The sequence below is a fragment of the Balaenoptera borealis genome (assembly GCF_965194805.1).
Source record: "Balaenoptera borealis genome assembly, chromosome: 11".
NCBI classification, from domain to species: domain Eukaryota; kingdom Metazoa; phylum Chordata; class Mammalia; order Artiodactyla; family Balaenopteridae; genus Balaenoptera; species Balaenoptera borealis.
In genome coordinates, this window is record NC_138868.1 from 7449216 (window position 1) to 7471559 (window position 22344).

Consider the following 22344-nt stretch of genomic DNA (forward strand, 5'->3'; position numbering starts at 1 on the left):
TTCCTCTCCCCCCACGCCCCTAGCATGTCTCAACTCCTCCCTGCCCTTCCCAAATAAATTGAGCCTAGCTGTTGTCCCTGCAAGACAAGTTCCTTTCATTTATTTATTTATTTTTAGACTTATTTTATTTATTTTTGGCCACGTTGGGTCTTTGTTGCTGTGTGCAGGCTTTCTCTAGTTGCGGCGAACGGGGGCTACTCTTCGTGGCGGTGCGCGGGCTTCTCATTGCGGTGGCTTCTCTTGTTGCAGAGCATGGGCTCTAGGCGCACGGGCTTCAGTAGTTGTGGCGCTCAGGCTCAGTAGTTGTGGCTCACAGGCTCAGTAGTTGTGGTTCGCGGGCTCTAGAGCACAGGCTCAGTAGTTGTGGCGCACGGGATTAGTTGCTCCGCAGCACGTGGGATCTTCCCTGACCAGGGCTCGAACCCGTGTCCCCTGCGTTGTCAGGTGGATTCTTAACCTCTGCGCCACTAGGGATGCCCAACGAGTTCCTTTTACTGTGTGGGAATCATGAAAAAAGAAACCTGAGCACTTCAGCCCCCAGTCCTGGGGCTCTGGGAGACTGCACAGCCCTCCTCATGCCGCAGACTTGGGTCTGTCCACAGCCTCATCTTCCTCCTCTGCCGTGACCACCTCTTCCAGGGTACGCCCTCCAAGCTTGTTCCCCACCAGTACTTGGCAGGTCCCGGCAGGTGGCAGCCCCTCCTCAGTGTAGCGACCCCTCAGGAACACAACTCTCTCCTGTCCATCTAAGGGCAGTCCATGGGCCTGGCACAGGTCCCGTGCCTCCTTGGGCCCATCCAGGGCCAGCAGGTGGACCATGAAGCCCAGGGGCAAGGTCTGGCCTTTGGGGGTGCTCAGGGCACGAGCGAGGCGGGCCAGGGCTCCCCGGCGGGCACGGCCCACATGGCACTGCACGGCGCAGCTCTGCAGGTAGGGCAGGGTCCGGAGCAGGCGAAACAGGCGTGCAGCGTTGCCTTCGCGGAAGGCAGAGTCGACTGCCAGGGCAGTGCGCAGGGCCGGGCAGGAACGCAGGGCAGTGGGCAGCTGCAGAATCTCGTGAAGGGCCTCCACCGAGCCTGTGAGGGCGGGAAGCCTGAATGAGGACGCTGATTCCTTCTGGAGCAGGCCCGCCTTCCGTGCCATCCCCTTAGGTCTCCCCCTATCTCCCCTCCCACCTGCTCGGGTCTTCAGCCACGCCACGTCCTCGGGCCCTCCACTGAGCTCATCACCCTACCTCACTCCCCACCCCACCCCCACCTCCCAGTCTGGCCACGCCCCTCCCCCAGGCCAAGCCCACCCTCCCTCCCCCTTTCCCCCTTGGCTCCTTCCTAAGCCATATCAGAATTTGTTGCCAGAGGTTCCAGAACCCCTTCAAATAGTCTGGGTCCTCATAATAAAGTGAGGCAGTGTCTACCGAGGCAGGAAACAGGCCCAGATAATTTAATGACTTGCCTCAGACTGCCTTAGAGTTTGTATGTAGTAGAACTTGACCCAACCAAATCTGAGTTTTCTGACTTCCAGCCCAGTCCTTTCTCCACTGCCCTAGCTGCCCCAAGGTTTGGGAGTTGCTTCTGCCACACCTTCCTCTGTCCGCCTGGTGAGGCAATTATTTTTTCAAATTCTGCCTCTGCTCCTCTTCCAAGGAGAATCACGACACTGGAAACTTGGGTCACTTTTTGTAAACTGAGGCTTCTGACCCATTAGTGGGTTGTGAAGTCAACAGCATTTTATTACAATTAAATAGAATTTATTAAAATGAACCATCCATCCATAGAAAAGATCTAGTCTTGAACCTTTTGTTTCAGATACGTTTGTTAGCATATGTGTTCTTGGCTGCTTTGTAACACTGACTGAACTGGAGGTTTAAAAAAAAGCTTGAAAACCACTATCTAGGTCAACTGTCCCATTCTAACCCCATCCCCTCCACTTTTGTAACGAGAAAACTGAGACCCAAAAATGGGAAGAGACAGGCCAGAAGGTCCAAGTAGGGGCTCCGTGCATCTTGTGCATTGGCTGAGATACACATTTAGGAGGCAGGGATGGAAAGGGAGCTACTGGTGAGGTTTTAAAGCTTCTCCTTCCTTTCCCGGCCTCCACTGTCCTCACAGAGGGCCGCCTGCCCCTTGTTCTATCGCGGGGACCCCGACTCACCTAGGTTATAGAGCAGAAAGAGGCTCTGGAAGGTGGCCTGGCGGGGGTGGGGCCCGGCGCCCAGCGCATAGCAGCGCCGCAGAGAACCAAAGCCCTCCTGCACCTGGGCCTGCAGCAACATCGGGTCCGCCGGCCCGTGCGCTGTGCTGGGTCCGAGCCGCGCCACCACTGCCAGCAGCACTGCCAGCGCCGCTTCCAGCACCAACGCCGCCTCGACGTCGCCCGCGCCCTGCAGGGCCAGGTCCAGCCGCACGGCGCGCAAGCGGTCCGCCACGAAGCTGGCTACCTCCGCGCGGGACGCGTCGGTGCGCTCCACCACCTCGCTGGCCAGGTAGCGCACGGTGGCCAGCAGCACGGACGGCGGACGCAGCAGACTCGGTGGGGGCCGGATCTTCCCGGCGGCCGGCCGGCTGTACTCCTTCACTGTGCGCTGCGGATCGGCTCGGGGCCTGTGCCCGCGACACCCCGGCGCTACCTCGAAGCGGTGCAGGCGGCGCTCTTTTTCGCGCTGGGCGCGCTCAGCGGCCGGACACATGTCCACGCACGTGCCCACGGGCAGCTCGTAGCCGGGCATGGGTGGGCTCGGGGGGAAGGATGGGCGCTCAGCATCCGGTGGACAGGTGCGGCCACTCGCCCCATCCTGCGGGAGAGCACGCCAAGGCCGGCGGAGGCTCAGGGGAGGCGGGGCGGGGCCGACCCCGACGGGCCCGCCTCCCCGCCCTGGTCTAAGCATCCCCGTCGCCCGTTTGGCACCGCCGTTCTCTCACCGAGTCCTGTCGCTTCCCACAGATCTTCGAGCAGGCCTCCCGAGATGCTCTGCGTTGTAGTTCAGGGTCAACACTGTTCCTCACGCTCAGGCCCAGCTAAAGCCCGCACATCATGCAACTCTGCGGTCTGGGGCACTCCCATGATGCACCGGTTTGTAGTCCCTTCCGCAACCAATCGCTTTGTAGGAGAGGCGGGGCAGGAGTGGGGCCACGCCTTCCCAGGCTCCAGCCCTCTGAATCAAGCCCTCTGGGCTTGAAGTGCGTGCACCCGCTTTGGTTCCTCTTCACCCAATAACCGGGCTCAAGGGGCCTTGCTGTCATTCTCTTATCTTTCCCTGGAGACTCTTCTCCCTATTTTCTAGATCAGGGGTCAGCAAACTTTTTCTGCAAAGGGCCAGAGCAGTAAATGTTCTGGGATTTACAGGTCGTAACCTGTCAACTCTGCAACTATTCAACTCTGCTGGTGTAGTGAAAAAGCAACCATAGACAACACGTAAACAAACGAGCCTGGTTGTGTTCCAATAAACTTTTATTTTTTAGTTACTTACATTTCATGTAATTTTCACCTGCCACAGAATATTATTCTTTTGAATTTTTTCAACTATTAAAAAAAAGTAAAAACTCTTCTAGCTTGTGGGCCTTACAAAAAAAAGGCAGTGGGCCATATTTGGCTGCGGGGCGTAGTTTGTAGACCCCGGTTCTAGATGGACAAACAAAGAGCCTAGGGACCAGAGCTGCTGCTCACATATCAAGATAGAGACAGGCAGGATCAGACGTGTGAGTCCCTGATTCCAAGGTGGCAGGTGTGGTCAGGGAGCTGAGAATTCATTATTTGTCTCATTCTTGGTCCAGTTACACACAGAAATGGCCTCTGGAGTTACAAGACCAGGAGATCAGGCCAGGCACCAGGGAGAGGAGAAGAGGGTGGCTGGCAGTGCTGGAGCTAGAGTCCTGGGAAAGAGTCCTCTCCCGTCTCAGGGTGGGAGCTGGGACAGATGCAGGTGCAGGATTTCCTCTGCCCGCTTCAGGTACTCAGCCGCCTTCTTCTTCACACCCTCCCGGCGGGCAGGTGATGGGTCACCTGTGAAGACAGAATGGCTCAGCGGAGGCACCTGGGTTCAGAACCCTTGGTCTAGCCCCTTACAGTTCAAAGCATCACCATGTGTCTTTCCCTGCTCCCTGGGAGGCAGATATATTCTCCCCATTTTACAAATAAAACTGAGGCCACAAGAGGTAAAGAAACAGCCCAAGGTTATACAATTGGTCAGTGAGGAGCAATTCTGATTCTTGACTTGCTTGTTTTTTACTTTCCTCTCCCTTCACTGCACCATCCAGTACCCCAGGCCTGACCCTCCACCCTCCAGTCCCGCTCACCAGGAACTCCCTGAAGCAGGATGTGCACACCATCCCGGTAGCCCTGCAAAGCTGCAGGGTAGGCGCCTGCCTTCTCATCCCGTAGGGCCTGGGTGATGAGCTCTGTGGCTTCGCTCAGATAGGCAGGGGTGGGTCCTCCTTCCTCGTCCTCTTCCTCCGCCTGCCCTCCTGGCTCCCAGGGTTCCTGGTCCAGTCTTTCAGATTCTGCCTCCAATGCTGCCAGCTCACCCATGTGGGTAGGACTGGGGCCTACGCCTTCTGCAATCAGATATGGAGGACTCAAGACAGACTGGACCTCCTATTCCCAGGGCCTGCTGCCCATCCCCAGACCTCTCTTGCCCACCAACCTGTCCTGGGTTCTTCAGTGCCTGAGCAATCCAAAAGCCACTTGTACATAGCACACTAGCCATGATCTATTTGATTGGTGGAGTTCGTGTACTTTGGTAAAAACAGCCATACCTCCCTAATTCATTGTTTCCCTTTCCTTCTTTCTTTTTCTTTCTTTCCTCCTTTCTTTCTTTCCTCCTTTCTTTCTTTCTTTCAAGGTATAATTGATTTACAATATTATGTAAGTTTCAGATGTACAATGTAGCCTAATTCTTTCTTTAGGTACACATTAACATTAGTTTGCAAGCTCTGGGTCACTGGTTCTACTTCCGTCCTGACTACGCTTGACCTATAAATCCAAGAATTTCCTCCATAAAGTTTAACTGAAGGATGCTAGACCAACTATGCCAGGTCAAGGGTAGAAATGCTCCAAGCCTTGTAATCTTAGAATAATGGATCCAGAAAATCTCAAGGCTTTTTTAAGGTCTTACAATTTCAGCTGAGGCCCCCAAATGTGAAGACAGTGGGTGGTAGGTATTCGCACATTCCAGAGAGAAGGGCTCTTATATCCTCTAGGACTGGCAAAGAGATGGTTAAAGATGCCCTCCATAGCTTACACAAAAGAAGGCTAGAGATTTGGTGAATCTTTGATGAAAGGGCCTTTGAAGGGAAGGTGCAGGACTAGGAACCACCACTGCACACCACCGGCCTGGAGAGGGAAGGGTGGGCCTCTCTCCAACCCTATCCAAGGGACTCCATGTGGAGACCAGGGGCCTCTTACAGGAAGGGGAGGTGACATCTCACTTCCCAGTTGGACTACAGCCCTCCCTGTGTTGCTAATGGAGCAGAAGACGGAAGAGTTCTTGGGACGCCCTAGTACTTGAGCTCAAGAGCCTGGTGTACGTGCTGAAGAGAGAGAGACGAGCGCCGGCTCCTCGCCTGGAGAATTCCGATGGTGAAAGGCTGGCTGGAGGTGCCCACAAAGTGGGGCAAGGGTAGGAGGCAGCATCTGAGTGAAGTGCACTTCCAGGCCTGGTGTGGGCAAGGATTTAGGAGTTTGTCCGTGGGCCAAGGGAATGTCTTATGGGAGCTGCCTTTGAGGAGTCTTGACAGGCTCCTGCCCAAGCATCTGGGCACTGGGTACCCCAGGGGGCTTGGCTGGGGCAAGGCAGAGTATCTGGATGCCCGCTTACCTGTGGCCGGTTCATCAGCCATGGTGACACCACTCTTGCCTTTCCCCTCCAGTCCCTTCTTTCCCTTCCCCAGCCCTGGGAGCGGGGCTGGGGGGGGAAGAAGAACAAGAAGAGTAAAAGGACAGTCCTCACACCCTTGTCACCATGGCCAAGGGCAGTCAGGCCTGAGCTGGTGGGAACGTGGATGGGAGACTGAGGTCCTGATTTGGATCGGACCCCAGAAAGCTAAGGGCCTGCCCAAGAGGTCACCAAGGGAAGCCAACAAAATGGGCTTAAAAAGACTGCTGCGGAATCCAAAATGAAACTGCTGCATGATGATCCGGAAGTGCAATCAGCCACTTCAATACCCCAGTCGTAGTAACAGCATAAACTTGGAGAATTTTAAAACGGAAAGACCCCGTGTCTCAGAGCCTGGCATGGTCAAGTCCCTGATCTGACAAGGAGCTCAGGACCAGGGCCTCCATGGGGGGCCTTCCATCTCTGGTGCCCTCACATGTCAGTGGCTGCTCCAGGGGCCTCCTCTGCTGTTCTCTGAGCCCAGACCTCCCCTCCCTTGACCAACAGGGCCTCTTGGCAAAAGATCTACAGCCAGACCCCGAGCTAGCCAGGAATCCCCACCTCGGGCTTCCAGCAAAGGAACTGAAACCCTCCCGGGGCACGGTGACACTCTGCTGGTTCCACAGCTTTCTCAGGGAGAAGATGCCACGGTGGGAAGTGGCTCACTTCCTCCGTGGTTGCTCACTGTACAGGACCATCCAGCTTGCCAGCGCGGGGGAAAGGGCACTGCTTCTAATTCTCACCAAGGCTGCCTTTCGCCCACAGGGGCCGCCTTTCTCAGATTTACACGGGCAAGGCGCAGGCCAGCCAGTGGCTGTGCCCGCCTCTGCCTCCCTGCCCCTAAGGACCTCCTGCCCAGCTCCCCCCCTCGCCCCACCCCTCACTTGTCCCAACTTGTTACCTTCCTTGGAGAAGGGGTCAAAGAGGGCAAGCTCAGCCTCGGTGAGGGGGCCTCGGCCGGGGGAACTGGACGCCTCCTCGATGCTCCCACAGTTAAAGAGGAGATCCAGGGCCTCCTGGGCAGGGCTGGATGGCAGGGGGTCCACTGAGGAACAGATCATTGGGGACATTCATGCCTGCTTTTATTATTTCCCAGCTTTCAAAATGTAATTACCCTCTCACTGTATCCTTCCAGCAACCGCAGGCATAGATAAGCCCGTTCTTAGGGCTTGTGCCCATTTTACAGATTAAGAAGCTAAAGCCCAGAGAAGGAAAATGACCTGTGCAGAGTTCCTCAGCAGGATGGTGGTAGAGGAGCTGGGAAACACCCCAGGCTTTTCACTGAGGAGGGAGTGGTCCCCACCCCCCATATACACATGCTCTGGGCCCTCCAGCCCTGGCTCCTTCTCCCACCCCATGTACCTGGCACCTCCAACTCCTCGAGGCCCCTCCTCTCTGCGGGGAGCGGCTGGGGCAACCAGGGCTCATGAGGCTGCACCCGGGGTTCATCAGGGGGCGGTGTGGGGATCAGAGGGGGTGGCAGGATATGCACGTCTCTGGACATCTCGGAAGGCCGTGTCACCTCCCCACCCTTCAGGAGAGAAAGACCAGCCAGGGGGAGTCACAGGGTGCAGCCTGGTGGGCAGGTAAGCTTCCCAGGTGCGGGGGACGGGGGAAGAGCAGGTACACATACCCGGAAGAACTCCTTGAGTTGGGGGCTGTTGTTGAGTGCGGGGATGTGCACAGTAAAGCGAAGCAAGTCCTCGGCCCCCTTTCGCCGCTCCTCGATCACCGAGGCTTCAAACCGGCCTGCACCCGCCAGGACAAGGGGCAGGGAGAGAACAGTGACCCACAAGGGCTTCTGGCCCCCAGGCCACTTTTCCTGGTTCTGAGGAGCCCACTGCCCCCCTTCCCATTCTCCTAGGAATCTTCCTTGGCTCAGCCTGGGGTGAGGGTCTTGCAAGGAGTGACCAATCTCCCTATTCATCCGTTTACCAGATGTTTGTTGAGCACCTACTATGTGCTAGGTTCAGAAGGTAAATGAGAGAGAAGCAAGGTCTCTGCCCTCATGCATATCACATCCTAGACAGGGGGAAGCGGGCAACCAACAGGAAACAAATAATTACAGGTGGTTTTGATGTATTAGGGAGGAAAGTAAGACTTAGAGAGGGGAGGTGACTCACCCAAGGTCACACAGCAAGTGGCCCCATTTTTACAGTTTCACTGTTCTGGTCTAGGTATCATGCAGAGTTATTTAACTCTGGGCTAGTTATCATGCTGTCAGGGTGGGTAGCCTGCTGTACTTCCCATTACCTGGCATAATCTGCCAGGAACGAGCTTTCACCTTGCTACAAAAGAACATCTCCTGTGAGTCTAGAGATACACGTAACAAGGAATATGAGCCTCACATATAATTTACTATTTTCTAGAAGCCACCTATTTTCTTTTTTTTGGCCGTGCTGCACCAGCTTGTGGGATCTTAGTTCCCCGACCAGGGCTCGAACCCGGGACCACAGCAGTGAAAGTGCCAAGTCCTAACCACTGGACCACCAGGGAATTCCCGAGAAGCCACATTTTACAAAAGTAAAAAGAAACAGGTTCATTTTAATTATACACTCTATTTAACCCAGTATATCCAAAATATTCTCATTTGAACATGTAATCAATATGTAAATTACTGAGATAGTTTACATTCTTTTTTCAGTGTGTATTTGACCAGACAGCACATCTCAGTTCAGACTAGCCACATCTCTGGTGCTCCTCAACCACAGGTGGTCCGTGGCTGCTATTTCTGGACAAGCGCAGGTCTAGAGGAAACACTGGCTTGTGGCTTGTAGTTCAGGTTCTGCCACTTACAGGTCAAGCCCCTTCATCTCCCTGAGCCTCAGTTTCCTCACCTTGAAAATGGGGCTAATGAGAACAGGAATGTTAAAGGGCTCGACACACAATAAGGGCAGAGCAGTTTCCCCATCTGTCAAATGAGGCCATCTATCTCTAAGGGCCCTTCCAGCTGTCTGAAACACGTCTTTGCCAGGAGTTTCAGAGTCCCTCTATCCAGCCCTCACCAGCAGGGGTCCCCTTTGCTCAATGCCCTCTCCATCTTTGGCCTGAAAGCTGGGATCAAGACTCACCAAACACCTGGGCGCGGGGGAAGGCAGGGAACTCCTCCAGGCGGCGGAAGAGGTTGCGGTGGGTATAGGCCAGGTCTCCATGCAGCTTTCGAAAGTCACTGTACCGCTTCCAGACCACCACCTAAGAGGGACACGTGACTTGACAGGGCTGAACAACGGTAGGAAGCGGCCTTCCCCACCCCCAGCCTGGCCCCACACTGTGTGTGCATTAGGGCACAGCACCCACTCCTCCCAGGGCCAGCGAGGAAGGGGGGCTGGTCTCCTGGCAGAGTTACCCCCGTCCCTTTACTGTTTCCAGATCTGGAATTGCGAAATGGTCCCTTCCTCCCAGGAGGCTCACCTCTTTGACATCCTCCGGGTCCCTCTTTGAGATGAACTGAGGAAGAAAGTTAAGAACCAGTGAGACCAGAGATTGACATCGCAGACACCCCATCACCCTGTAAAATCGGAGCCACCTCCTAGCCACCTTCAGAGGGGCAGAGCGCTTTGGCCAGTGGTATCAAGGTGTCCTGGCTTTAAGGCTTTGAGTGTAACTTTTAGCAGTTTTTCTACCATGCACCTTAGTTTCTTCATCTGTCAAATTGTTACCGGTCCTTGGACTCTTTAATCAACAGAAATTGATGAGGCCAGCTGAGAAATTCAGGCAAGGCTTCATTGGGACCTAAGGCTTTACTGGTTTGGGAGGGAAAACAAGTAACATGTGCCCTTATCCGCTGTCTCCGAGGAGGGTTGACTGTTTCCTTAAATGGGGTGAGGGCAGGGGCGGATCAGTGGGTTGGGCTGGAGGGGCGGCTTAGGTGGTCTGCCCACCCCCTTGGTGGTGCTGTGTGCAGGGAGCATGCGCAGTACCCTGCTTCTGCTCCAGGCACCTCAGAAGCGGCAACTGGTTTGTGGTCTTTTTGTATCTTATTGTTCATAATTGCCTAGACTTTGCAGGCACGCAGTTATTTTTAGCCCCTTATAGTTTCTTTGTTTTCTGTTTGTCTAGGTGCAAGTGCAGGCACTCCAGTAAAGGGTCCCAGGCCCCAGCCTGTCTCAAAATGGGAGGCTCCATCCCTAAAGGCCCGTCTAGAGGACTCCAGCCTCAGCCCAACTTTTATCTCAGTTCCTTCAAAGGGCCAAGTCCCTGCATCTCCTTCTGAAACCAAAGAACCCCAAGTTCTCTAAAGAATGAGGTTCTGTCCCAGGAGCCATTTCTCCCTTAAAGGAGGAAGCCTGTGTGTGTGAACACTCCCGGACATAGAAGAAACCCTCACTGGGGTTGTGACCCAAGAAGAGCAGACTGGTGTCTGAGGTGGAAAAAAAGACTCCATTTGCATTATGTTACGTTCATAATAATTAAAAAAAAAAAATCCTACAGCTTGAAGTAACTCTGACAGTTTTCAAAACATCTGTTCATTATCCTAGACCCCAGGAAGGCAGACATGATTCACATGCCCATTTAAAAGATGAGGAAGTAGAGGCTCAGAGAGGGGACATGACCTGTGGAGGGACTGCTAGCACTGAAACCCTGGACTTTGCTTTTCACAACAGACTTGCCTAAAATATTTTGGATAAAAGAAACTATATTTAAAAACCATTGAGGAGGACTTCCTTGGTGGCACAGTGGTTAAGAATCCGCCTGCCAATGCAGGGGACACGGGTTTGATCCCTGGCCCGGATAGATCCCACATGCCACGGAGCAACTAAGCCCGCGCGCCACAACTACTGAAGCCTGTGCACCTAGAGCCGGTGCTCTGCAATGAGAGAAGCCACCACAATGAGAAGCCCGCGCACTGCAACGAAGAGTAGCCCCCACTCACCACGACTGGAGAAAGCCCGCGCACAGCAACAAAGACCCAACGCAGCCAAAAATACAAACAAATAAATAAATTTCTAAATCACTTTGGAAGTCTCTACATTTTTGCTTCACTTTAATAGTCATTAATGAACCAGTTTAATATTTGCCTACTTCAAAATTGTAAAAGTACAAAAATTTTACAGTGAAAAATCTTCCCCAGGCAGTTATTGTATATCATTCTACAGATACTCTGTTATACTGTTTGTTTTTAATTCTTTTCATGATTTCTTCCATCTTTATATATGCTTATAACGTTGTTACTGCTTCATACATCAACTTTAGTCTTTATCTATTGACTTCCTGCTGTGTGAAGAGACTTACTCCTTAATTTCTTTTGACCTGTATGAATTTTTAGTCATCCACAAGCATTATTTATTTTAAAATTAAAAGTAATTCAACTCCTTAAAGGGCTTTTATGTAAATATCAAACAAACCAATAGACAAAACTTATTCCAAGAGATTGGAGAACTAACCAGTATTTGAGTTGAGCCAGAGTATTCATGTTAACTTAAATTCACAGCCTGACGGATAGATGCCACGCGTTGCGCGTGGCCACCCACACCTCACAGTCTGGGCACTGCCGTCACGCCCTTTTAAAAGGGCAGCGCCCTCCTATGGCCCCGCCCCTTGATGGCTAAAGAAGTAAACTAAGGCGCTACCGGCACCTCCCCTTAAAGGGGAAATCCATTTCTGTCGTCTAAAATGGGAGCTTCCAGCAGCGTCTTGCCTTAACGTAAAACACGGCCCCCCTCTTGTTAAAAGGGCAAAGTCTCCGCTGGGCCCCACCTCACCTGCGCCGTCACTTTGTACTCTGTGTAGCCCTTTGGGTGGGTCCGGGGTTCGGAGACTGTGTAGTGCCGCAGGAAGTCGTCCTTCGCCTGGCGGGACATGGCAATCGAGCTGGAGCAGAGCTGACCGCCGGCTTCCGCCTCCTCCACGCCGCCCCCGCCCCTGCCCCTCCAGGTCAGTCTCCGCTGGCCACAGCCTCTCCCGGGCCTGCGCCTTTCGTCCTCGGGCCCAGGGAGCTGGTCGCAAGTGACAGTGCAATTCTCGGCCAGGGCGCTTGGCCAAGGGAGCGTCTAAAAAGTCCTCGGTTGTTGGTAAAGCAGGAACTAAGTGATTTGAGAATAAGGATTGGGGAGGTTGGATCAACTCAGGTCTGCTTAGAGATAAGCCCACCCCATGCGATCGTAAACCCTCATCACATATCTCCAAATGACTTCTCCTTTGCTTCCCAATTCCCTTCTTTCATCCATCCACCCAACTTTTATTGTGTTCAGTATGTGCCAGACATTGCCAAGTTATTTCCCTGTCTCCTTCCCGAGGATTCACTAAATTCACATTTTCTGGAAAGGTGGGGGGAGCAAAAAGAACTCCAGAGAAGCACAATGGTGTCATAGGTTCTGAAGTCACATGTCTTACTAGCTGCAAGAGATTCCCTTAACTACTCGAGCCTCAGTTTGTCATCTCTAGAATGGGGATGCTTATAATAGAATCTACTGCAGTGGATATTTCTTTTTCCTTTGTTGATCTGTCCAGCGTTCACCCCTGCCTCTTTCTGTTAGCACCATAGCACCAGATCTTTAGAGGTAGTTTGCTAGTATGTGCAGCCCTCCAGCCTCTTAGTCCAGAATCCAAAGGTGCCAGCCCCTTTCCTTGCCCCAGGTCCCAAGTGGGGGCGGGGGACTCCCTCCTGAAGCCTTGAATCTTGAGTGAGGGACAGAGGGCACAGTGCCTGGCAAGGGGACTAAGTTGCTCCTTGAGTACAGTGCTGGCTGCGGGTTTGGTCGCCCAGCCTTTGGAACACTCTGTTTTCTAAGCCTGGATGTCCGACCTCCATCGAGATGCCATGAGTTCCCAGTATCCTTCCAAGAGAGGCTTTTTCTGCTAAAGGCTGTAATCTGTGTCCGGGCAAACCATCCAGGACCCTGGCTGATACCGCTGAAACCGAGTGGGGCCTGGGCACAGAGGCCTCCTTTTGTCCACCATTTCTTAGAGGCAAGACTCCAGCCTCCATGACCTTCCCTGAGTTCCAAAGGGCGGATCTGAACAGTTGCTAATCAAGGGAGGAGCAGCCAAGAAACCCCCTGAGGCGAGATTAAAGGGACCAGAGAAGCCCATCAAGATTGAGATGACCACCTGAGATTAGCCTGCTCACGCCCTTGTCGGAGAACCCACCTTTGAACCACCATTATAAAACCCTCCATCAAATCCTCTGGGGTCGGGGCACATAGTTTTTCGAGACAGAAGCCCCGGTGTGTTCCCCTTTGCCTGGCAAAGCAATAAAGCTATCCTTTTCTACTTCACCCAAAACCCTGTCTCCGGGATTTGATTTGGCGCCGGTGTACAGAGAGGCCGAGCTTTCGGTAACACCACCACCACCAGGGTTCAAAGCTTGAATGCAGTAGTATGGGTGAAGTGCTCATGGCTACTCTTGTTACTGGAACTCAGATGAGTGGGCGCTGTAACTCCAGAAAGAAACACAAAGCAAACTCCCAAATCAGACTCCTGGGAGCAGGGAAAGAGGGGAGTACATCCAGGAGGTGTTTGGGAGAAGGTTGGGATGGAGTGGTGTCCCCTCCCACAGCCCACACCAGGGCACCTCTGAAGACCCCTTTAGACATCCGCTCCTGGTCTTCAGAGTTCTCTCAGCAGGACTGTGGCTCCAAGTTCCCTTCTTGCCCATCATTCCCTCCCCTCCCTTGCCCAGATGAGTGAGTCAACCCAGATCAGTGGATGGCTGAGTTCACATTGATTGGATCTGCTTGAACTCCTACTGGTTCAAATAATGATAATTATAGCTGACATACAGCGCGCTTATGACACACAAGGAACACACCCATTTGGTCCTCCTCCCAACCCTAGGAGGTAGGTGACACTATCTTTAACCCAGATGGGGAAACTGAGGTACAGACAGGTAAAGCAACTTGCTCAGCGTCAGTCAGTGAGTGGCAGAGCCAGGGTTTGGCTCTGGAGACTGGGTGTCCGCTCACCGCAGGGATGGAACCTTGGGGACCACAGTGCCAGTCTTGCACAGAGGACAGGGCAAGTGGTTCTAAATTTCTACACTAAAGGACAGTTTATGTTCTAAGGTTGTCCACCCAACATCCATTTCCCTTCTTCCACGAGGGATCCTAGTGGCAGTCTACGAGTAAATCAGTATCTCTTCCTCGCCTTTCCCTTGGGAAAACTGACCTTCCCTCATAAACACATTAGGCTCCTTCTATCTGGCACTTGAATTTCAAGCAGAGAAACAAAACCAGAATACAACTGAATATTACTCAGTCATAAAAAGGAATGAAATTGGGTCATTTGTAGAGACGTGGATGGACCTGGAGACTGTCATACAGAGTGAAATAAGTCAGAAAGAGAAAAACAAGTCTCATATGTTAACGCATATATGTGGAATCTAGAAAAATGGTACAGATGAACCAGTTTGCAAGGCAGAAATAGAGACCCAGACGTAGAGAACAAACGTATGGACACAAGGGGGGAAAGGGTGGGGATGAATTGGAAGATTGCAACTGACATATATACACTAATATGTATAAAATAGATTAACTACTGAGAACCTGCTGTATAGCACAGAGAACTCTACTCAATGCTCTGTGGTAACCTAAATGGGAAGGAGATCCAAAAAGGAGGGGATAGATGTATACATACAGCTGATTCACTTTGCTGTACAGCAAAAACTAACACAACATTGAAAAGCAACTATACCCAAATTAAAAAAAAAAAAAGAAAACAGGTTAGTAGGGTGTAGTGGCTAAGCATGCTGGGTCCAAATCCCAGCCCCGCTGCTTCCTAGCTAGGTGGCTTTGAGTAAGTCACGTAAACTTCTGGAGGCTCAGTTCTTACACAGATGGGGACACTAAGAGTCTGTGCTGCTTGGGGCTGTTCTTCAATGTGACGGTAAGTGAGAGTGCTTCAAACCGAACCCTACAGAGTAAGCCCCCCCCCCCCCCGCTGGTAGGACCACAGCAGGGGGCCCTGTGAAAACATCCGTCTATCTTGCCACCTGGATGGGGGCCCTGGCATCCCCCCCCCACCAGTTCCCATTCTTTCCCAGCCTCAGAGAGTGCCCTTTAGCCTTCAGGGAAGGCCCCTTCCCAGCTCTGCTCTTGGCGAGCTAACCTGGCTTGATGTCCACATACTTCACCGGAGACCTTACCCTTCTGTGCTTCCCAAGAGCCCTTGCTCTGCTTTCCTTTATTCTTCCTGTAATTACCTCTACTTGAACCAATGCTGCCTCACAGGGCTGTGCAGGTTGTCCACTGCACATGGGTTCCTGGCTGCAGTGGGAAGCTGGGAGCTGAAATTCAGTCCATGTTCCATTCAGTAAGCTGTGAGCCCTGATGTGGCAGTGCGTTCCTTTTTCTAATTCATACCCTCTGATGGTAGCAGTTGCTCTAGTAAACTTTCCTCCCATCCTCTAGCCAGAAAACTTCTACTCAGCCTTCACTCTCAGCTTTTTTTTTAAATTAATTAATTAATTTGGTTGTGTCGGGTCTTAGTTGCAGCCGGGGGGCTCTTTAGTTGCAGCAGGCGGGCTCCTTAGTTGTGGCTCGCAGGCTCCTTAGTTGCGGTTCACTGGCTCCTTAGTTGCGGCATGCATGTGGGATCTAGTTCCTGGACCAGGGATAGAACTCGGGCCCCCTGCATTGGGAGCGCGGAGTCTTAACCACTGCGCCACCCAGGGAAGTCCCAACTCTCAGCTTTCATGTCACCTCCTCTGGGAAGCCCACCTGGACTCTTCCAAATGCAATTACACAGCGCTGTCCTGTGCTTCTATAATTCTTTGCCATCCCTTTGACACAGCGACAGTTAACCCTCTGACTGAAATCATCTGTCCCTTTCTGTCCCCCACTGGACTGTGGGTTCTAGGCAGTCTCTAGAGCTGTTGAATCAACAAATGACTCAGCCAGGAATGGGAGCGAGGAACAATTTATTCTCACAGCTGAGCGAATGGCGAGGCTCACAGCCTCGGTAGCAGCAGAGGCAGGCCCTCCCAGCCCCAGCCCTCTCCTCTTGGTACGGCAGCTGCAAGCAGGCCGGCTCAGGAGCCAGGGTGACAGCCCTCCCGCCACGGGAGCCGGCTGGCCACAGAGCAGCAGTAGCAGCAGCAGGTTACGGGGTGGGCAGGGGGTGTTAGGTGGGCTGGCTGACTCCCGCCCCCCCATGGATGGTGCTTGGTGAGGGCCTGCTGGGGGCGCCTGGACCGTGAGCTGGGGAGCATCTGAGCGGCTCAGTCGGCCATGAAGATGCGGCTAGAGATGTCATCCAGGAGCCAGTCGATGCCGGGCAGCAGGTTCTCCCCAGTGACAGCGCTGCAGCCCTGGATGCACCAGTGGTGGCTGCGGATGGAGTCCAGCTCCAGGGCCTGGGAGGGTAGAAGGTGATGGTGGGCCCCAGCAACCACAGGCCCTGCCCACCCTCAGCCCCTGCCCTCTGCTGGCCCAGGGGAAATGCATGCCTCCCTCAAGGGCCTGCTTTGGGAAGCCTCCCTTGACCCCTGGTGAAGATCTGTCAGGGCCCCAGGGCACCCAGGCTCTCTGTACACCGCCACGCCAGTACTACCCCTTAGTAATAAGATGGCAACAAGGGCTTCTGACATTGTGCTATGGGCCCTACAAATGTCCTCTCATCCATTCTCCCCAAAAGCCCCATAAGCCAGGGACTGTGTTGGCCATTTTACTGAGGAGGAAACCTCAGAGAGGTTAAGCAAAGTGCGTAAGGTCACACAGCTAGTAAGTGGCAGAACCTAGATTCTAACCCCACTCTTTCTCATTCTGGTGTTCAAGCTCTAGAATAGGAGTTAAGATGCAACCTGGGGTTACACAGGCCTGTGTTTAAATCCTGGCTTCTCTGCTTACTGGCTGTGTGACCTTGGGTGAGTTACCTAACCTCTCTAAGCTTGCTTCACCATCTGTAGAAGGATTATAAAAGTTCCTACCTCATGAGGTTGCTTTGAGAATTGAATGAGTTAATCCATGCAAAGAGCCTGGCACATAGAAAGCACCCACTGCTTGTTGGCTACTGTTATCCTGTGGAATAATCTATTTGCAGGTCTGCCTTCCCCCAGGCTGTGGGACACAACTATATCCTATTAATCACTGAATCTCCAGTATCCCAAATAGGTCCAGCCATGCAAGAGGGGCTAATAAATGTTTTTAAAATAAATTAACAAAGAAATACGTGCCCCTTTTCCTCCGTGAGCCTGCGTCAAGGCCTGGACTCACCTCACGGATAGCATTAGAGGACAGCGCTCCAGGCAGGTCCTGCTTGTTGGCAAAGATGAGGAGGGTCGCTCCAGCCAGGCGCTGGGGAAGAGAAACAGAGGGGGTCAAGGGGGTGGAGGCTCAGAGGGCAGCCTGGCCCCTGCACTAATCACCCAGAGCACCTGGGGTCAGAGATCAACCTGGAAGCTCAGGGGAAGGCCCCGTGGTAGTTGCAAAGGCACAAGCGGGGTGGGTAGTGTGGAGACGGCCTTTGTGTCCAGCCATTTACGGGGTGGAGGGAGCCCTGGGCTGGGCTGGGACCCTAGCTCCAGCCCAATCACCAGCCCAGTGGGCACTTCTCTCCTCCGTGCCCCACATTCCTCTTCCATAAATGGGGAGGGGGTGATGGGTAAGATGCTCCCCAGTTCTAGACTGCTCCGATCTGATGACCTGACATGCGCAAGGAATGAGACTGTCCCAGAGGCTATGGGGTCTATTGGAAATGACCTTTCCCTCTTCCAAGTTCACGTAGCCCTCTAACTGTCCCACTACCCTGACAGGCCGCACTCTCTGCCTGTGATTCCAGTTATTTCCATACATGTGTTTGTGACTGGGAGCTCCTCCATGTGGATGGTGGATCTGGCCCTTAAAAAGGGCCTTGACAGGCCAGGCCAGCGCTGAGCATTCAACAGCCAGGGTCTCACTGGACCTGCTCGACCCCCCTGTTTATGCCAGTTGTCCCTCCATAATTATTAACAGCTCTCTTTTACTCTCAAAAGTGTCCTGGTTTTCAACTAAATGAAGTGTAGTAACCTGGCTCAAACCCTGGAACAGAGAAAGGACATTAGTGGAAAAACTGGTGAAATCCAAACAAAACCTGTAGTTCAGTTAACAGTAACTTACCAATGTTAATTTCTTAGTTTTGACATGTATATGGCAGTTCTGTAAGATGTTAACATTAAGAGAAGCTAAGTGAAAGCTATATGGGGTATCTTTTTACTATCATTGTAACTTTTCTGTAAATCTAAAATTTTATTTAAAGAAGAGCATTTTGGCCCAGACAATAACTTTTAAGATCGCCATAATTATAATGCCCATCTGAGAGATGAGGCGGTGGAGATTCAGAGAAGTTAAGTGCCTTGCCTGAGGTCACACAGCGAAGAGTCCGACTGCTGAGCCAGGTTCCACTGCCTCCCAAAGCTTCACACACTGGCCTCAAGTCATCCTCCCTGAAGCCCAATTCAAGGTGCAGAAACTGAAGCTCAGGGTGGTGAAGCAGTGACATCGCAGGGACGTCAACTAATGTCTCCATCCACAGAGTGTCTTGCTCAAGGCACTGTGGGCCTCCCTAGACCAGGTGTACAGGTTGTCTCTGCCTCCACAAGGGTGCTGGACACGTGGTGAGGGCTCAGTGAAGGAACAGACCCCACCTGAGGTGTCCCTCTGGGTTCACGGCCCCCTCAGGGAATCTGCTGAGGAAGGTGTGCACACATCCACATATGCGCACAAAGTACTGGGGCCCAGACACTGGGGAAAGCCCCGCTTCCCCTGCTCAGCCAGGCCTCCTGCCCACCTCCTCCACCAACAGGTTCTGGAGCTCCCGCTGGCAGTCCTGCATGCGCTGGCGGTCGGCGCTGTCCACCACCCAGATGAGGCCGTCGGTGCTCTCAAAGTAGTTCCGCCAGTAGGACCGCAGGGACTTCTGGCCGCCCACATCCCAGATGTTCAGCTTGAATCTGGACAGGGAGGGGGTGGCTGGAGGGTCAGCCTGGCCCCTCGCCTGCCCTCCCTGCCCTGCTCTGGGCGGGCCCCCCCTCGGGGACCCCGCTCACCCTCGGTGCTCCAGGGTCTTGATGTTGAAGCCCAGCGTCGGGGAGATGGTGTCGATGTCTTCCCCATTGAACTTCTTGAGGATGGTTGTTTTGCCAGCATTGTCCAGGCCACTGGGGTGTGCCAGGTTAAGGAGGAGTCCCCATGCTCTGCAGCCTGGTGACATCATCACAGTGCCCCTCTCTTGGGGGACAAATCATTTCCCACCACGTATCAAAATAAGTTGAATACATGCCAGACCCACACGATAAATGTGAAAGTATCAAGAAAGACCTTATCATCTTCTGACCAGAGGCTCCTTCATTCATCCCACGAAATATACTGAAGGCCTACTCTGTGCCAGAATACCTCTGGTGCTGGGGGTGGCCTGGAGGCACAGTCCCCACCTCGTGCAGCGCACACCCTAGTGCGGGACAGTTGGCACGGTGCCCACAAGTGAGAAGGAAGGCACTGTCAGAGCCCGGTGAGTGTCAGCACAGTGGAGAGGCTTTCGGAGAGCGCCATCGAGGAGCCCCTTTAGCTCAGCACCAGGGAAGGCCTCTCTGACCGGGTCTCGAGCTGAGGCCCAGACTGCAAGAAGCCAGCTTTTTGAAGGACTGGGGGAAGAGCATTCTAGGCAGAGGGAATAACAAAAAAAAGTATCTGGAGGCAGCCTCCCTTGCCTTTCCTGTTTTTCGAATATTCCAAACCCTTTGCTGCTGAGCGTGCACACGAAATGGGTAAGTTCACCAGCAGGAGAGAACCACCCTCCTCTTTCCTTCGAACACTTAAGGGGGCTTGCAGCTGGGAGGGGGGCGAGAGGACCTCTCCCGAGACCCAGCCGTAGTCCCTGATAACTGGCGGCTGATCATCCCCCTCACCCGCCCCAGCTCCATCAGCCATGCTTCCTTCTCCACTGGATCATTCCCGTCAGCTGACAAGCGGGTGTCTCTCCCACCTACAAGAAGCAAACAACACCCTCTCTTGATCCCTCTCCCCGACTTTTTCCTTTATTTCCTTCCCTTTATAGCAAATCTCAGAACTGTTGTCCATACTCACCCTCTCCAATTTCTGTCCTCCTTCTCTTTCTTGAACCCGTTAGACTTTTGCTCCCACTGCTTCCCCGAAACTGCTCTGGCCAAGGTCAGTCCTTAGAGACGCCATGTTGTTCTCCACTGGCTGGGCAGTCCTCAGCCCTTTTCCTCCTGCTCAATCAGCAGCGCTGACAGAGTCCATCCCCCTCCTCCACTCCGGGACACGCCCTTGCCTGGCTCTCCTCTGACCTCCCTGGTCATTCCTCCTCATCTCCCTGACCTCTTGATCTGAGCAGCCTAGGTTCTCTTCCCTGTCCACACTCACTGCCTCAGTGATCTCATCCAGGATCACGGCCTCAAACACCATCTTTATGCTGATGACTCCCAAATTCACACGTCCCACCCAGCTGCTCCCCTGGACGTTGGTCCCTATATCCAGCCGCCTAGCTGACATTTCTAGGACGTCTCAGAGGCATCTCGCATGGCGCAATCTGAGCTCTCATCCTCCCCCCGGCATGTGTTCCCCACGCCCTTCTACCTCTCAGCAAGTGGCTCCTCATTTTTCTAATTGCTCAGGCCAGAAACCTAGGAGTCACACTTGACTTTACACTCCTTCTCACACTCATGTCTAATCCAGCAGCAATTCCTAGTGGCCTACTATCAAGACGTCCCTCAACTTCCATCACCTCACTGCTTCCATCGTGATCCAAGCTCCCATAGTATCTCACCTGTGTTACTGCAGTGGCCTAACTAGTCTCAGATCTCACCTCCTCTCTGCACTTCTAAGGAAAAGTCCCCTACTGTATGGCACAGGGAACACTACTCAGTATTCTGTAATAACCTTTACGGGAAAAGAATCTGAAAAAGAATGGACATATGTAAACGTGTAACTGAGTCACTCTGCTGTACACCTGCAACAAACACAATATTGTAAATCAACTATACTCCAATATAAAATGAAAATTAAATTAAAAAAAAGAAAAGAAAAAAAAGGAAAAGTCCAGAACCAAAAGGTCCCACGTGAGGTGGCTCTTCCATCTGACCTCCTGGACAGTCCTTCGAACACACCAGCTGAGTTCCTCCTTGGAGACCCTTACACTTGTTGTTCCCTTTGTTTAAACAATTTTTCCCAGATATCTACATGGTTCATCCCTCACCTCCCTGTCTTTATTCAACTGTTATTTTCTCAGTGTGGCCTTCTTTGACCACCTTATTTAAGCTGCATTATTCTCCGTACATGCTATGCATTTTACTCATTTTGTTAAGGTCTTTCTCCCCTCAGCATTACATAGAATGTCCGTGAAGGTCGGGTTTTTTTGTTTTGCTGTTTTACCCCAGCCCCCAGGACAGTGCCTAGCACACAGTAGGCGCTCAATAAATGCTTACTGCATGAGTGAATTCTCTGTGCCTTTCTCAGAGTTCTTCAAAAACAGACATGATGTAAATATTATTTTTAAGTTATCTGCGCACAGAAATGTCTTCTCTCTGCTAGGGGTGCCCCCGTGCCTGGCACAGAGGAGGGCGAACGAGTGCAGATGCCTGCTAATGGGACTCAGAAGGTCAGCGGGGCCCTCGGGCCTGCAAGCCGTCAGCCGCGGGGACACCGACTGGCCGTGAGGCAGGAAAGAGACGCACAGTTGGACCCATGGGCTGAACAACCCGCGGACTCCACACCCCCATCTCCCGGGAGTGAAGGGCGGGGCCCACACGCCCCCGGGATTCCGACCTTGAGGGCGGGGCCGAGGCCAGGCACCCTCCGACAGGGAGAGGAGGCGCCCAGGGCCGAAGAGGACAGCGGCCCCACGCTCGGGCCAGACCGACGGGTGGTAACGTTCGAGTCACCTCCGGACCCCACCTCCGCCTACACTGGGACATCTGGTCCGGCCGCTGCTCCTTTACGCCCACACCTTTGGCCTTAGGAACGAAACCCCCCGCCCCCCCCCGCCCGAGCCGGTGGTACGGCCTCCTCCCGGCCACCCGCCAAACGCTTTGGTAGGGCCCACGTGCGTGACGCACAAAGGGCAGTTGGTATGGGCCGGCCGGCCGCACATCCCGCACCCGGTAGGGGGCGCCTGGCACCGCCCACCCGGCGGGGCCCCCCTGCTACCCTCGCGGCTCCGGCATCGGGGAGGATACAGCATGAGCAGTCGCAACTCCCGCTCTTTCTGCTTCATCTTCTTCAGAATAGTCAGAAGCCCCATGTCCCGGTAGCCCCTTCCCGGCCGCCGTTTCTCCGTAGTCCCGGGACCCCTTTCCCTGCTCCTATTGGCTATCACGCCCACAGACAGCACAGCCTATTGGCGGGCTCCGCGCTTGGTCCCGCCCTCGCTCCCACGTGACTGTGAAGCTGCCTGGCGGTGCTGCGACGGACGGTCCCCCTAGCGGCGCTGGCGGCTTGTGCGCGGCCGCCTGCGTTAACCCTTAGCATGCCGAGGGCTTGGGTGACTAGAGCACCGCCATTCTTTCCTTTCCAGGACCCCAGGCTCGGCTGGGAGCGGAAACT

The 22344-nt window shown here is 53.5% G+C and overlaps 3 protein-coding genes across 8 annotated transcripts; all 3 read right to left on the minus strand.

Annotated features, from left to right (window-relative positions):
- Positions 1–93: 93 nt before the first annotated feature.
- On the minus strand, positions 94–3130 carry SAC3D1 (SAC3 domain containing 1). Its single transcript, XM_082340913.1, has 2 exons — positions 2152–3130; positions 94–1076 (listed from the first exon to the last, which is right to left on the minus strand). The coding sequence occupies exons 1-2, from the start codon at positions 2882–2884 to the stop codon at positions 574–576; spliced, it is 1236 nt and encodes a 411-aa protein (XP_082197039.1). The 5' UTR covers positions 2885–3130; the 3' UTR covers positions 94–573.
- Positions 3131–3429: 299 nt separating this feature from the next.
- SNX15 (sorting nexin 15) lies at positions 3430–11801 on the minus strand. 5 transcript variants are annotated; one of them, XM_082340937.1, is made up of 9 exons: positions 11572–11801; positions 9281–9316; positions 8941–9061; positions 7503–7618; positions 7232–7400; positions 6771–6914; positions 5813–5899; positions 4293–4550; positions 3430–3999 (listed from the first exon to the last, which is right to left on the minus strand). In XM_082340937.1, the coding sequence occupies exons 1-9, from the start codon at positions 11668–11670 to the stop codon at positions 3893–3895; spliced, it is 1137 nt and encodes a 378-aa protein (XP_082197063.1). In that variant the 5' UTR covers positions 11671–11801; the 3' UTR covers positions 3430–3892. The 5 variants fall into 5 exon arrangements, with proteins under 5 accessions (XP_082197063.1, XP_082197064.1, XP_082197065.1 ...); XM_082340938.1 differs by lacking the exon at positions 11572–11801 and adding an exon at positions 11232–11384; XM_082340939.1 differs by lacking the exon at positions 5813–5899 and having other exon boundaries at positions 11572–11799.
- Positions 11802–15708: 3907 nt separating this feature from the next.
- On the minus strand, positions 15709–22134 carry ARL2 (ARF like GTPase 2). 2 transcript variants are annotated; one of them, XM_082340944.1, is made up of 5 exons: positions 21978–22134; positions 18831–18941; positions 18572–18734; positions 17020–17100; positions 15709–16160 (listed from the first exon to the last, which is right to left on the minus strand). In XM_082340944.1, the coding sequence occupies exons 1-5, from the start codon at positions 22040–22042 to the stop codon at positions 16026–16028; spliced, it is 555 nt and encodes a 184-aa protein (XP_082197070.1). In that variant the 5' UTR covers positions 22043–22134; the 3' UTR covers positions 15709–16025. The 2 variants fall into 2 exon arrangements, with proteins under 2 accessions (XP_082197070.1, XP_082197069.1); XM_082340943.1 differs by having other exon boundaries at positions 18831–19011; positions 21949–22112.
- Positions 22135–22344: the final 210 nt, after the last annotated feature.

Bases quoted from the DNA above. Each gene is read 5' to 3' on its own strand.
- SAC3D1 (XM_082340913.1), bottom strand. From the start codon at position 2,884: ATGCTTAGACCAGGGCGGGGAGGCGGGCCCGTCGGGGTCGGCCCCGCC. The intron at 1,077-2,151 runs GTGAGTCGGGGT...CCGCCCTCACAG, and splicing joins CTTTCTGCTCTATAACCTAG to GCTCGGTGGAGGCCCTTCAC.
- SNX15 (XM_082340937.1), bottom strand. From the start codon at position 11,670: ATGTCCCGCCAGGCGAAGGACGACTTCCTGCGGCACTACACAGTCTCC. The intron at 9,317-11,571 runs GTGAGGTGGGGC...TTTCTTCCTCAG, and splicing joins AGTACAAAGTGACGGCGCAG to TTCATCTCAAAGAGGGACCC. The intron at 4,551-5,812 runs GTAAGCGGGCAT...ATCTGATTGCAG, and splicing joins GGCTGATGAACCGGCCACAG to AAGGCGTAGGCCCCAGTCCT.
- ARL2 (XM_082340943.1), bottom strand. From the start codon at position 22,042: ATGGGGCTTCTGACTATTCTGAAGAAGATGAAGCAGAAAGAGCGGGAG. The intron at 18,735-18,830 runs GTGAGCGGGGTC...CTCCCTGTCCAG, and splicing joins AAGACCCTGGAGCACCGAGG to ATTCAAGCTGAACATCTGGG. The intron at 16,161-17,019 runs GTGAGTCCAGGC...CTACCCTCCCAG, and splicing joins CCTCTAATGCTATCCGTGAG to GCCCTGGAGCTGGACTCCAT.